The sequence below is a fragment of the Eurytemora carolleeae genome, unplaced genomic scaffold (assembly GCF_000591075.1).
Source record: "Eurytemora carolleeae unplaced genomic scaffold, Eaff_2.0 scaffold842, whole genome shotgun sequence".
NCBI lineage: Eukaryota > Metazoa > Arthropoda > Copepoda > Calanoida > Temoridae > Eurytemora > Eurytemora carolleeae.
In genome coordinates, this window is record NW_019396754.1 from 139152 (window position 1) to 155796 (window position 16645).

A 16645-nucleotide genomic window follows, 5' to 3' on the forward strand; every position below is an offset into this window, starting at 1 on the left:
CCACCGTGGAGTCCAATCAGGACAAGGAGCACAAACTCCAAAGTCCCTGTGAAGTATAAACCATGAGCCTATAAACTAAACTCCAAAGTCCTTATAAAGTATAAACTGAGCCAATAAACTAAACTCCAAAGTCCATATAAAGTATAAACTGAGCCTATAAACTAAACTCCAAAGTTCTTATAAAGTATAAACTGAGCCAATAAACTAAACTCCAAAGTCCCTATAAAGTATAAACTGAGCCAATAAACTAAACTCCTAAGACCCTATAAAGTATAAACTGAGCCAATAAACTAAACTCCTAAGACCCTATAAAGTATAAACTGAGCCTATAAGCTAAACTCCAAAGTTCTTATAAAGTATAAGCTTGAGCCAATAAACTAAACTCCAAAGTCCCTATAAAGTATAATCTGAGCCAATAAACTTAAACTAATATAAAAACAAATCCAATCAAATAAATCGCTTTCAATAATCCAAATCATCATAAACTAAATTGAATAAGGTAAACATGAATTTTAAACCGGTTCTTCAATTAAACAAAATATCTAGACAACTCTATAAACAACACACAGATTCAACAGTTCTGGCCTTATTCTTATCTCGACCAATATATAGACAAATATCTCAACAAATATCTTGATAAATTTGTGGACAAATATATAGACAAACATAGTTATAAATATATAGTCAAATATCTAGACAAAAATATAAACGAATATATAAACAAATATCTTGAGAAATATATAGACAAATATAAAGACAAACTTGACAAATATCTCGAGAAATATAAAGACAAATATATCGGCAAATATATAGACAAACATATAAACAAATATCTTGACAAATATAAACAAATATCCATAGATAAATAAATAAACATAGATAGCTTATGTAAGCAAAATCACCAAGAATTGTACAGTCCGCGAACTAATACTTCTAGGGGTCAAAGTGTACTTCAATGATAAGCGGGGTGGTTTGGTGTTTTAATGGATTCCATAATAGAGTATAAAATAATTCCGGGAATGGAACTATTTGAACAACAATATTTCACTGAGCAATATATCACATTGACGAGAACTGAAGAAGGACATGAGAAGGACTAAACTAACTTAAATTTCTCTCTACAGAACTCATGTACACCACAAATACTCAATGACATAAGAACAGCCAATGTTCACAACAGACCTAGTTAATCTATATAATAGGAATATCTTTAAAAAATCTCTGTACATTTACATCTTTCAAGATGAAAAATGCCGTCTTATGTCGTTTCAAATATTTTGACAAATATCTAGACAAATATATGGACAAATATGTAGACAAATAAATTGACATATATATAAACAAATATATTGACAAATATTTAGACAAATATCTTGATAGATATTAAGAAAAATGTATGGACACATATATAAAACAATATTTAGACAAATATATAGACAAATATATAAACATATATAAAAAATATATAAACAAATATATAGAAAAGTATATAAAAAATATCTTGACAGATATTTAGAAAAATATACAGACAAGAATCTTGACAGAAGTCTTGACAAATATCTTTAAAATATATAGACAAATATATAGACAAGTATAGAGAAATATATAGACAAATATATGGACAAATATATAGACAAATATATAGACAAATATAGAGAAATATATAGAGAAATATATAGACAAATATATAGACAAATATAGAGAAATATATAGAGAAATATATAGGCAAATATTTAGACAAATATATAGACAAATATATAGACAAATATTTTGATAAATATATAGACAAATATATAGACAAATATAAAGTCAAATATATAGACAAATATAAAGACAAATATATTTACAAATATTTAGACAAATATATAGACAAATATCTAGATAAATATCTGGATAAATATATAGATAAATATAAAGACAAATATATAGTCAAATATATAGACAAATATATATACAAATATTTAGACAAATATATAGACAAATATATAAACAAATATATAGTCAAATATAAAGACATATATATAGACAAATATATAGACAAGAATCTAGATAAATATCTTGACAAATATCTTGACAAATATATAAAAAAAATATTTAGACAAATTTATAAACAAATATATTGACAAATATTTAAACAAATATCTTGACAAATATAAAGACAAATATCTTGAAAAATATCTTGACAAATATATAGACACATATCTTGACAAATATATAAACAAATATCTTGACAAATATATAGACAAATATCTTGACAAATATATAAACAAAAAAATCCAAAGTTCTTNGACAAGAATCTAGATAAATATCTTAACAAATATCTTGACAAATATATAAAAAAATATCTTGACAAATATATAAACATATATTTTGACAAATATATAAACAAATATCTTGACAAATATATAAATAAATATCTCGACAAATATATAAATAAATATCTTGACAAACATATAAACAAATATCTTGACAATTTTATAAAAAAATATCTTGACAAATATATAAACAAATATCTTGACAAATATATAAACAAATATCTTGACAAATTTATAAACAAATATCTTGACAAATATATAAATAAATATCTTGACAAATATATAAACAAATATCTTGACACTTCTAGGTGTATAACGGTTTCAACACTTGTAGGCGGCTTGAAGGCCTACAGGGGTTATGACTCTATGAGACGTCTACTCTAGGTTGGTTTCAACACTTCTGGACCACAACTTTAGACTTACTCTAGAATCGAAGAAGCTGCGGAAAATGTTAATTTGTTAAAGGAGTTGAGTTTGGGCCACACATCATTATCTAATCATTATCTTTGCAACCCATGTGTCGTATCCGTATACATTAGATATTTCAAACAATGAATTCTGTGGGCTCAATTAGTCTAAGTTTGAAATATCAAATATTTAATGGAAAATTTGAGTTTGTGGCAAAGGCAAAGAATAAGTTATCTAACATAGTTTCTTCAAGGTGTATAAGTCCATAAGAAGAATTTGAATCTTCTTTGTTGAGCCTATAACACCAATGTAAGATTGAACCTAAAGAGCAGATGGTTTGCCGGTAAACAAGCAAATATTTGAGATTTTTACAGGAGGATTGGTATAAAGAAAATATTATAAGTGTGGATGTATGTTACATATTGTAAACCCCTGACCATCCCCCCCCCCTCTTCATTCAGCCTAAGGAACTCAGATAAGAAACTTCCAAAGTAGAAACGCCTTAGGCATATTTCTAGGCACTTTAACTCAACCCTCGTTCTGATAGATAGATAGCTGAGCATAGGGGTTCATAGATAGATAGATACGGATGGAGAGAGAGATCGGTTGGTGCGCTGAGAATTCCTATGGTTGGGCCGGGTCATCATCCTGCAGGGTTCAGACCGGTTCCTCTTCAGTCCCAGCCAGTAGCAGGAAACCTGGGTTCAGGGTGGGAGCAGGTATACCAAATCTTACTCCATAAATAAACCATCCAAACCTCGGAATACTTGAATAAACCCAACCTCAGATGTATTAACTTTCAATACGTTGTACAGGAATATTTTAACATGAGTTAAGTGAACTATAGGTAAAAGTGAAACTGCAGTGTAATTGTTATGAACCACTAAGCTTGGTTTTGATTCTGAATGTTACAGTGAGATATTTATTAAGATTTAATAAGCTCCGTATTCTACAGGTGGGATACGCTCGAGTTATTCAGAACTAGGACATAATTATCATTCGTGTTTACATCGAAAGTTAAGAACTCTATCGTGAATTTTAACCTTCGAATCAGCGCCCTACTCAAAACAAGGAAAATTTGCGTCAACTGGGTCTTTCAAATAATTTTCTTATTCAAAATGACAATGACGCATTGAAGTTGGATAATAGATTTTTTTTGAAAACCTGCCAAGCCGGAATTGGATCAAAACTGGCTAAATCCGAATTAGGAAAATAAACATTTAAACACTTATTATCAGTTACTTAGATATAATTAGTTTTTTTTTTGAGAAAATTGAATCCTATTTTTTTTTTGGGGGGGGATGTTAGTATTGAAATAAATTAGAACAATATTTTTTTATCATTTACATCTTATTCAGTACTACGAGAAATGTTTTTTTTGGTGGGGGTGGGGGAAATGTTATAAGAGATCCATATTTAAAAAAATTCAAAAATAGCAAAAATTTCTGCAGTGAATTAAATAAAATTGTTTCACATGAATATAATTTTAAGCCCTGATATGATTTCTTTAAATCCTCAATTTTACATGAAAAAGATTAGGGGAGGATATACTTTTTCTAACAGTTTCGACACATTCTAACATAGAGATATTTGATTCTAAAACCTAATGAAGTTTACTTTGGTTTCAAAAAAAACTTTTGTATTATATGATTAACAGTTTAAAATATGCTTAGTTCACAAACATTTGTGCCTAATATTTTATCATCTATATAAAGTAAATAGTAATATAACAAGACAAAAAATTGTAAATATACCTTAAAAGCAGCACTAAAAATAAACTATTATAGATTCTAGTACAAGAGATGGCAACGTAGAATTTGTACACTCTCAGTGCAGATGTATTCTTACGTCAAAAGTGTCAAGTATTTATGTGTCCGAAAAAATGATTAATAATAGTAATAGTTAAGTGCCTATCTTACAGTGAAATAAGTGCAAGTTTGTGTTCTTTATTTTCTGTTTTCTACTAATGGGAGAACATGCTGTTTTCCTTGTTATATTTGACACTTGTGACGTCATGCAGAACTGGTCCATGATCTATTTGAAAAAACAATAAAAATAAAAATGTGGTTTATAGAGACGGCATTAAGACTCAATTTAATGATTTTAGATGGTTAAATAAACATGAAACACAGCAAATGTGCAATGTTCACAGACCCATTTCACAATTATGAAGTTGACTTTAAAGCTTATGCCAAACTGCTTTCGTTATTGCACCTAAGATCGCTTAAATGTCGTCTTCTAGTCCATAGTACCACCGTAAAATTCAATCTCTTTCCCTATCCAGCTGAAACAGCATTCACAAATCTATTTAATTCCTTGTTTATGTTTATGTAGAGAAATGAGGAAATAGAAAATTGTTTTTGTAACAGTATAGATTTTATATCATCCAGTCCAGATGCTAACATATCCCATTTTACTAACTCAAGTTGACCCCTATACCCCCCCCCCCCTTCAAACTCTGGCTTCCTGTCTGTCCATCCAGTAGTAGGGTTAAACAAAGACCCCATGGTTAATAAACGGATGTCAGGGTACATATGGTTAACGACCCCCCCCCCATCCTACACTTTCAATATTTAACCCTTCTCTCCCATTTCCTGTCCTGGGTTCAGACAACCCTATTCCTACTCAGTTACAAATCAATTAGATCCACGTCAAAATTAAGTAAAATACGCGTAAGATTCAAATCTTATGTGTTTTCAATCATAACTTCTCTTGATGCAGATCTATTGAGTAGGACATTTATTTTATTTCTAATATGTGACGGGATAAATTATCTCTTCTCATACTTGTGCGCCTAAAATCAAAATCAGATGTTCTACGAGTCCTGCCAATAATTTGACCTGTCTATTTCAGTATGGACTGACCTATGCATAAGTTTAAAGTTATTATCTACTTTGAACTTAACGTCTTAACTGATTTCCTACATATTCACGAATTTAAAGTCCAACCTTTCCATGAATTTTAAAGTTCCAACCTATCATTAATTTAAAATTCCAACCTATCTATGAATTTAAAGTTCCAACCTATGAATTTAAAGTTCCAACCTATGAATTTAAAGTTCTAACCTATCCATGAATTTAAAATTCCAACCTATCCATGAATTTAAAGTTCCAAGCTATGAATTTAAAGTTCTAACCTATCCATGAATTTAGAGTTCCAACATATTCATAAATTTAAAGTCCAACCTATCCATGAATTTAAAGTTCCAACCTATCCATGAATTTAAAGTTCCAACCTATCCATGAATTTAAAGTTTATCCATGAATTTAAAGTTCCAACCTATCCATAAATTTAAAGTTCCTTTAAAGTTCCAACCTATCCATAAATTTAAAGTTACAACATATCCATGAATTTAAAGTTACAACCTATCCATGAATTTTAAGTTTTAAATTTCCAAGCTTTTCGTTAAAAAAGTATTTTGTGTGAAAGATGTTATCACCATAATTTCAATCTAAAATATACAATGGTATCTTGAAGCCGTTATGCGTCCCTATAAAAAGAGTTAAAGGAATCCATTGTGAATCATGTACAATTCAAGGGTCGTTCAAATTATGGTCCAAAATTCCTTTAAAAACTAATTCCCTTATTTATTTGCAACCTGTATACCTTAGATAACTCAACTATTAACTCTGTTGGATTGAATATTCCAAGTTTGAAATATCAAAGGTTTAAAACATAAGGTTGCAAATACATAGGGATCATTTTAACATGTAAGTGAGGAATTTAATTTTTAAAAGGGGTTAAATTAAGTTTCATTTATTAAGAGTTTCCAACTCTGAACTAATAGCTGTATCCTTGATAAACCAGGAGTGGGAGGATTGAAACCGAACCCTATCGATCTCCAGGTGCTGGGTGAGCTGGGTGGGGTTAAGCTAATAAATAGTATAGGAAAGCATGATTTGAGTTCTGTCTACATGACTCATCTAGAAATAATAACCTAAACATACATTACACACACTGCACACCGTTTCCTGGTTACGGTTACATACGCAAACAATGTGAGATTGGAAGAAAGATATGCAAAAATTGTAAGATAGAGGGAAAGATAGATTACGATTTTATCTACAAGATTGGAATTCCTTTGAATTGACGTAACTGACGCAACATTACAGGAATCCCTGCATTGGCAACTGCATTGAGGATGGAGATGGAAAAAGCTGAAAACTGAACCAGGAAAATATCATTAATTTTTTTGAGAACTGAGAGCACACGAAAACATTGCTCCGATTTTTCCCAATCAAAAGTTTGTTTGTTTTGGTTATTTATTACTCCTTACTTGCTTCTTGTTTTGGTTATTTATTACTCCTTACTTGCTTCTTGTTTTGGTTATTTATTACTCCTTACTTGCTTCTTGTTTTGGGGATCAATCTGTAAATTATACTTCTTGGATTCTCATCAGTCATCATAGTTCTCTCTATTCTTAACTTTACTCTGCTCTCTGTCTGCTACATTTTTCACTTTAATTTTTACTTCCGTTGTATTCTACCTACTTTTTCCTTCCGTTGTATTCTACCTTCCCTTTTCCTTCCGTTGTATTCTTCCTTTCCTTTTCCTTCCGTTGTACTCTACCTTCCTTTAACCTTTCGTTGTACTCCAGCTTTCTTTTTACTTCCATTGTACTCTACCTTCCTTTTTCTTTATGTTGTACTCTAATTTTCTTTTTAATTCCGTTGTATTCTACCTTCCTTTTTCCTTCCGTTGTATTCTTTCTTTCCTTTTCCTTCCGTTGTATTCTACCTTCCTTTGTCTTCCGTTGTACCCTACCTTCCTTTTTCCTTCCGTTTTACTCTTACTTCCTTTTTACTTCCGTTGTATTCTGCCTTTTCGTTTTCCTTACGTTGTACTCTACACACCTCCCACCTTCCTTTTTCCTTACGTTGTACTCTAACTTACTTCCCACGTTTCCCCCGTATTACACCTATTCCTTTCCACTGCACTTTACCTTTTCTTTCCACATTTTTTTCCTGCTGTATTCTACCTTCTTTTTTTCCTGCTGTATTCTACCTTCTTTTTTTTTCCTTTTTGTATATTCTACGAATTCTTCCTTCGTTTTCCATTTCTGTGTATTCTTTCTTCATCTTAACCTTATTTTTTTTACTTTTGTATTCTTTCTTCCTTTTTCCTTCCTATTCTTTGTATTTTCTGAGCCCTAACCCCATCCCTTCTCTTATTCATTCCTCACACCGACGCCTACGCAATTCCATTTAAAGCAACAATTCATCTTGTACACAAAAACTGAAATGCATCCTGCATTCTTTATCCTTAAACATTCATATTTTGATGTTTATTTTGGCAGTGTTTGTAACCCGACAACTGTAAGCAGCCATCATGGGGTTTAAATCTATCTGGAGGTCGCTGAAGATGGGTTCCCAACAGGAAAGTGACAAATCAATCAATCAAATATGCATCCTTGCTTCACTATTGTACGTAGTTGTATTACTGCAGAATGTGCCAACTTCCAGAATGAATTGCATCATTAAACTCTAAGTTTACCCACGTATTTTAACCAGAAATGTACTCCAGGCTTTTTGGTTAAAGGATTTAGATTCAGAATAGGAACTAAAGCATTATTTTACAAATATATTGTATTACCTATTGAGAATTCTTTATCTAAATGTCAAGGAATTTCTGTTTTGTTACATTTATTATTTTACAACATTATACTGCCAGAGCTTGATGTATTTTATGCTCTATATTACAGCATGTGTTTAGCTCAAATACATATGACGCAATTTTCTTAATATCTGAGATTGCACATTTTTAAATCAAGTTTTAAAGGGAGTGACCGGCTATGTAAGGTAGTTGAACTGAGGACGCAGTGTTGTGGAAAACTTCTTTAGGATTCATTCATATTTCACTTTTTAAACGTCTGTAAATCCTGAGTTTGAGCGCAAATTCGACGTTCAAAACTCCTGATTTGGGGGTGGATACGCTTTCAGAATTTTTTTTAAATTATTAATTAACGACGACGTAAAATGTTAAAATATTCTACAATAAACTACAGACGCCATGTTTAGGAACATTTTAGAAAATAAAGATCAATCTTATCATCGAAAATAATTAATCTTGTTCAATTATTAGTTTCTATTATCTCATTATTCTAGTTTCTCGTTATTCACAAAGATGTTCGCAGATTTTCTATAATTCTTATTGAAAAGACGACATTTAAAGAATTTTAAAAAATTTGCGAATACATTCAAAGAAAATTAGAAATTCAATATAATAATGTAAACGAAATAATCGATTTTAGCATTGATTTATTGACAAATTTCTTTTGTGAAATATGTTCCTAGCCATCTAATTAGATTACTGTATAATTTTTACTTTATTTTTCGTTGTCGTAATTTAATAATTTAAAAAAACTAATTCTGAAAGCGTATCCACCCCCAAATCAGGAGTTTTGAACGTCGAATTTGCGCTCAAACTCAGGATTTACAGATCTTTAAAAAGTGAAATATGTCTCAAATGAATCCTAAAGATGTTTTCGACAACACTGCATACTCAGTTCAATTACCTTACATAGCCGGTCACTCCCTTTAAGAATTTTTTTTATAAAGATTGATTTTGATCTCCTTTAGTCGAACCTTACTCGAGTCCCGTCCGTGAGTATAAAGGACGAACCCCTGGAGTGTGTGATCAAGGAACAGAAACGGGACGAACATCTTAAAAATCTTGGCATGAAGCGAAACAAATCGATCCGTAAATCAATCGCGAAAAAGTTGCGACGGAAACGCGACGAACCGGACGGAATTCAGTTAGAGATGGAGAGGAAGGAAACTATAGATACACCCAGAGAACCTCTCCGGGAACCTCCCAGACCTGTTCAGGTTGAGACTAGGACTAGTATTGGCTCTAAGGTTGACGGAGGAACTAGGGTTGAGGTGATCAAGGTTGTGGAGAAGGATAAGAAGGATCTGGTTGGAGATACTCAGCCTCTACCTGGACATATAGAGGCTGAGGTTCCGAGGAAAATGGATAAATTGAGACGGAGCATAAGGAACCGACCATATACAATATAGAATATAGAATATACAATATACAATGCACAATATATATTACACAATATGCAATATATATTATACAATATAGAATATAGAATATACAATATACAATATACAATATATATTATACAATATACAATATATGTACAACATACAAAACACAATGCACAATATACAATATACAATATACAATATATGAATAACATGCAAAATACTATGTACAATATACAATATGCAATATATATTATGCAATATACAATATACAATATATGTATAACATACAAAATACTATGTGCAATATACAATAAGTTCTATAGATTATAACATTTGTATGTTCATCTTTGCTCTAAATTTTAAATTCTTTTGATCTTTAAATTTCAATATTTTATACAAACCTATATGCATTGAACATATAATTAGCATTTATTTGAGAATTTATAAGAAATTGAGACATTGCAAACAATTCTGATATATTTGCAACCCATTGTCATATACCTTAGATATTTCAAACTTTAAATTTTGTTAGATAAAGTAATCTAAGTTAGAAATATCAAAGATTTGCACCATCAGGTTGCAAAGATTTTGGGATTATAAAAAATAATTCCTTTCCATTCCCGTTTGTAGCAAGGATGAAAGATTATTGCAAAGATTGCGTGGTGTTCAACCGCGTAGTTTGTCAAGTTAAATATTCTTAGAACAGGTTTGAGTATCAGGGTGTACTTGGAGAACAGGGTATTTTCCTACGGTTTTCTGGGTTGGGTTGGGTTGGGTTGGGTTAGGTTGGACTCAATTCAGAGAAGTTTGGAAAATCGGGGACATGATTCATTTCTTGGGTTTAGGATGAATACTGTTTTATTTTGCTATTATCATGAATAGGAAAAGTGTGTATTTCTTCGAAGGCTTGAATCACTTTAATAGTTCACTGAACCATTAACTTCTTAATTTTAAAAATCTGTAAAGAACTGGTTATTTTTACAGTCTAATTCTTTAAACAAATTACACTGGATCGACATTTCATAGACGAACAGTTCGTAGAAGAGACATTTCATAGACGAACAGTTCGTAGAATAGACATTTCATTGATGAACAGTTCGTAGAATAGACATTTCATAGACGAACAGTTCGTAGAATAGACATATCATAGATGAACAGTTCGTAGAATAGACATTTCATAGACGAACAGTTCGTAGAATAGGCATTTCATAGACGAATAGATAGAAATAACATTTCAAAGTACGCGTGAACATTTCATAGATGGACATTTCATAGATGGACATTTCATAGATGGACATTTCATAAATGGACATTTCATAGACAGAAAAAATCTGTTTTCTCATATTGTAAAATTTATAGAAAATAATTTAATTGAAAAATCTGCTTTGTCTAATAACTTTCTAACTGTGAAATGTCCTCTTTATAAAATGTCCGGTCTATAAAATGTCCTATCTAAATAATGTCTCGTCTATGAAACGTTCCAAAACCGTAATTTCGTCGAGATATCCAAGGTTTTGCTTTTATTTATTTATCTTTGATAACGTGTCTCTCCCAAGAGTCCAAATAATGGATTAAGTAATTACAATATATGTATCTTAATTGGGTTATATTTATAGTAGGATTGCCTGAACAGTGAACATATTCTTGTATAAACGACTAACACACTACACAGTGATACAAGGGTTGCAATCCCTCACGCAAAAATCATGAGAATTTTGTCGATTTCTCCTTTAATACTGAAGCTAAAAGCATGTGAGTGCATTTTGTTTCTAAAAATATATATTTCTTGAGTTACACAAAAGTATAAGTGAATTAGTGAGGTGAATACAAATACCCAAGTGTTGTGATACCTCAAAGACGGCCCAGTCTTGAGAATTCATGCCACTTTTCGTTGCTGTCTGGATTTATGTACATAGATCCTAACTGATTATGAAAAGTTACTTCAATTTTCAAGACTGAGTCGGATTTCAAGTTTCGCAACGCATTGGTAACTTATTGATTTTATACTTTTATGTAACCCTAGACATGTACATGTTAGAACTTTAATGCACTTGTTATAGCTTCAGTTTTTAAGAAGTAATTGGCAAAATTTTCATGGATTTTCAATCTTTGAATCATAAAGCCATCTTCGTCAAATATTTAAGTAGAAATAAATTTTGGGAAATCATTACGCATTTTTCTCAGAAAATGCGTCATGTTTAGATTCTTGTGAGTTGTGAAATATTGATAAGAAAATACTAGGGATAAATACTTTATCCTTGAGAAGGGGGGGGGGGTCAAAGCAATTTAAATGCTTGGGTTTAGTTAAAGTAAGGGCCTGTGTGTATGTTTTATGAACTGTAAAGTAAATATTAAACTCGGCAAAAACAACAACAAAGAAATGTAAGCGTACTTTTCTGACTTTGAATACTGTGCACACAATGCACTTTAATATTTAACAATAGTTTACGCAATCATGATAAATATTAGTAATTAACTAGACACTATCTTTTCATATGTTTCCCAGAGAATATACAGGGTGTCCTACATCATATTAGATTATAGTTTATAGCTCGAAATTGAGATTTCAGGGAATAATCAGTAAATTAAAAAAAACGATTCTTTAAAAAAAGTGTTTAAGACATTATAAAAACTTTCTTGTCGAAAATTCCAGGTTTTTTTGCTTAAAAGCTTAAAGATAATCCAATTTGATATGACGCATTTAATAATGATTTTCGTTATTTTAGCTAGAAAGAATAAGTTTAGGGACGCTGGGGGGGGGGGGTATATAATCTAAACTAAACAAATATTTAAATGATTAAACTTAATATGCATATAACCCGTTCTGAAGTTCAATTATTCTTGCAAATTATGTATTACAAAACCAAACCAAATGTCGGGTTACATAATACATATATCCCATACCCCGAGGTGTCGGTAGTGGTAGGGTTTGCAGGATATTTCAAGGGGCTCATTTTATTGTAATAAAACAAAATTTACAGGGTTACCCACAAAATATGAGACGCTAATGGCGACCCAAAACTCTCAAAATTTAACAATCTTAAATAAGTTTGCATTGAATAATCTTTGAATTTCATATTATTATTTATCAAAGAAAGAAACTAGTAAACAGCTGCGTGAAATTACAATTGTAAGCAAAAAGGACTTAAAAAATTCCGTACAGTCGTCTCTGAATTCCCATCCTGTAGTAAATATTGATTGCACAGACCAGGCCCCCTCTGGGCCTGCACCCAAGATTCCAAGGTTTTGTTTACCATCTTAGTTGTTTATAAAAGAAAAATAGTTTTAAACGAATTCAAACATTCAAAATCATCCTTTTCCTTATTCTACTTCCATTTGTTTTATCCTAATTTTTGTAATATCTCATTTTTTTTAACACTTAAATAAATGGGTAAAGAATTGGGGGTTTTGAAAAGAATTGTAAAATCTATATAAAGGTTTTCTTTACTATCGGGGCACTCAGTAAACGCACGAAGGGGCGGAAATATGGTCCATGTATTTATGTAGATAAGGTATGTATATCTATATGACCTAAAGAAGTGTAAGATCTAATGTTGTTTGGACGTGTTTTATGAAGAGTAAAGAATGTGATTCTAATGATAAGCATTTAATACCCACGCTCTCAGTTGGAGATTCATACAAACTATTTGCATTCGTCACAACCTTTCATAGATATTTTACACTTCTTCTTCTTCTTCTCAACCTTTCATAGATATTTTACACTTCTTCTTCTTCTTCTCAACCTTTCATAGATATTTTACACTTCTTCTTCTTCTCAAACTTTCATAGATATTTTACTCTTCTTCTTCTTCTTCTTCTTCTCAACCTTTCATAGATATTTTACACTTCTTCTTCTTCTTCTCAACCTTTCATAGATATTTTACACTTCTTTTTCTTTTTATCTCAACCTTTCATAGATATTTTACACTTCTTCTACTTCTCATCTTAATCTTTCAGTGATATTTTACACTTCTTCTTACTCTTCTTATCTCAACCTTTCATAGTTATTTTACACTTCTTTTTCTTCTTCTTCTCAACCTTTCAAAGATATTTTACACTTCTTCTTCTTCTCAACCTTTCATAGATATTTTACACTTCTTCTTCTTCTCAGCCTTTCATAAATATTTTACATTTCTTCTTCTTCTTCTCAACCTTTCATGGATATTTTACACTTCTTATTCTTCTCAACCTTTTCATAGATATTTTACACTTCCTCTTCTTTATCTTAATCTTTCATAGATATTTTATACTTCTTCTTATTATCTCAGCCTTTGAGATATTTTGCACTTCTCCTTCTTATCTTAACCTTTCATTGATATTTTACACTTCTTCTACTTCTCATCTTAATCTTTCATAGATATTTTTTACTTCTTCTTATTATCTTAACCTTTGAGATATTTTACACTTCTCCTTCTTATCTTAACCTTTCTTAGATATTTTACACTTCTTTTTCTTTTTATCTCAACCTTTCATAGATATTTTACACTTCTTCTACTTCTCATCTTAATCTTTCAGTGATATTATACACTTCTTCTTACTCTTCTTATCTCAACCTTTCATAGTTTTTTTACACTTCTTCTTCTTCTTCTCAACCTTTCATAGATATTTTACACTTCTTCTTCTTCTTAACCTTTCATAAGTATTTTACATTTCTTCTTCTTCTTCTCAACCTTTCATGGATATTTTACACTTCTTCTTCTTCTCAACCTTTTCATAGATATTTTACACTTCTTCTTCTCAACCTTTCATAGATATTTTACACTTCTTCTTCTTCTTCTTCTCAACTTTTCAGAGATATGTTACACTTTTTCTTCTTCTTCTCAACCTTTTCATAGATACTTTACACTTCCTCTTCTTTATCTTAATCTTTCATAGATATTTTATACTTCTTCTTATTATCTCAACCTTTGAGATATTTTGCACTTCTCCTTCTTATCTTAACCTTTCATTGATATTTTACACTTCTTCTACTTCTCATCTTAATCTTTCATAGATATTTTATACTTCTTCTTATTATCTTAACCTTTGAGAGATATTTTGCACTTCTCCTTCCAATCTTAACCTTTCTTAGATATTTTACATCTCTTTTTCTTTTTATCTCAACCTTTCATAGATATCTTACACTTCTTCTACTTCTCATCTTAATCTTTCATAGATATTTTACACTTCTTCTACTTCTCATCTTAACCTTTCATAGATATTTTACACTTCGTCTTACTCTTCTTATCTCAACCTTTCACAGATCCTTGAGGTTTTTACAGAATATTTAATTTCATTTTTAAAACACCTATTAGATGCCCCCTTTCCGTTTTTTTCCTATGATTTTTTGGCCTTTCAAGGATTAAAGTAAATATTTATATAATACAGCCAACAGATTGAATATATCGTAAACATCAACAAATGCTAGTTACTAAAACAGCTTGATACAGCTTTGTGTTCAATTTAACACCTTGAGCTAGGCCTAGTTCAGGTAGACTTGTAAATACCTTGCCTGAATTAACCTTGTATTATTTATCTCCTAATTTAAGCCGCCGAAAAATATGCGATTAAGTCCTTATCAAACTTAATATCAAGCAATCAAAAATACACAACTACGAGACAAAACTTTTTACTAATATGATTTTTAACATTTAGAGTCCTGACAAATACAACATTTACATAATTTATTCAATTTTTCACTTCACTTTCTAAGTCCTTAAGATAATCAACATTAAATATAAGGGGGGGGGGGTCTTTGACCAAAAGAGGTTATCTTAACCCTTTCCATCCCAGTATGTAGAAAGTATATGGAGGGGAGGGGGCAGAGAAATATCTTTTCTGAAGCAATAATCGTTCTGACACCACAATCGTATTAAATTGATTAAAAAGAAATAATTGCAGTATTCTAAATTTCATGTTTTCAATTTTATTTTCAATGAGGGTCTAGTCAGGCAACCCCAGAGTACAGTTTCTAAACCTATTGAATCCTCTTCATGTAATTATGCTTTGTTTTCATACATGAATAAATTCAATTTATTATACCTTGAACTTCAAAACTTATTCTTTATTATTTCTTTTTTTTCATCTCTTTTTCTTTCTGCTTTCTTTTCTATATTTTCTCCTCCTTTCCTCTTCCCTTTTTTCTTCTGTTTTTCTTACTTCACTTCCTTTGTCTTTTTTTTACTACTTTTTCTTTCTCTTGCTTTCTTTTTCTGGCTGTTACTTCCTTTTTCTTTCTCTTACTTTCCTTTTCTTTCTCTTACTTCCTTCTTCTTTCTCTTACTTTCTTTTTCTTTCTCTTACTTCCTTTTTCCTAATGTTACTTCCTTATTCTTTCTCTTACTTTCTTTTTCCATCCTTTGCTGTTTTATTTACAACCTCCCCTTGTAGTTCTCCTCTCTCTGGTCTCCCTCCCCGTAGGCCGACGTCATGCATAAATAACTAGGTAAGAGGCCTCTCTTGGCCTGAATTAATTCTAAGCTTGAACCGAATTTATTGTAATATTATTATAGAAAGCTTTAAAACCTGACTTCAAATAGATGCCGGAAAGTGTAAATAAAAACTTGATTTGATATTGGTTGACATATACAGAGGAGACAAAGAATATTATATATTTTATTATCATTATATTTTTTACAAATTGATTTATAATATAATCTAAATAATACGAAAAAGTTTAAGATTTTAGGGAAAAAAGGATATATATGTTTGTTTATTTGTATGTTCGATCAAAACTCAGAATCCCCTTGACCGATTTGTCTCAAATTTTAGTATGGGAACTCTTAGTTTGTTTTTAAGTATTCTAAGTTGAGTTGGTCGCTATTTATAGGAAAATTTTAGGGTTCCAGGTAAAGCTGGGTTCCCAAGCTAGTCTATATATATGAACTTGTAATCTTTATTTGTCTTTCCGTTTGTTTGTCCGATCATAACTAGAACCCCTTAACCAAT

The 16645-nt window shown here is 30.8% G+C and overlaps 1 protein-coding gene across 1 annotated transcript; it reads left to right on the forward strand.

Annotated features, from left to right (window-relative positions):
* Window positions 1-3376: 3376 nt before the first annotated feature.
* On the forward strand, window positions 3377-9757 carry LOC111708256 (uncharacterized). Its single transcript, XM_023481578.1, has 4 exons — window positions 3377-3442; window positions 6836-6896; window positions 8020-8099; window positions 9302-9757. Exons 3-4 carry the CDS (start codon window positions 8052-8054, stop codon window positions 9740-9742), a joined length of 489 nt encoding a protein of 162 aa, XP_023337346.1. The 5' UTR covers window positions 3377-3442; window positions 6836-6896; window positions 8020-8051; the 3' UTR covers window positions 9743-9757.
* Window positions 9758-16645: the final 6888 nt, after the last annotated feature.

Excerpts from the sequence above, each read along its gene's own strand:
- LOC111708256 (XM_023481578.1), top strand. The coding sequence starts at position 8,052 with ATGGGGTTTAAATCTATCTGGAGGTCGCTGAAGATGGGTTCCCAACAG. Across the intron at positions 8,100-9,301 it reads TGAAGATGGGTTCCCAACAG|TCGAACCTTACTCGAGTCCC; the intron begins GAAAGTGACAAA and ends GATCTCCTTTAG.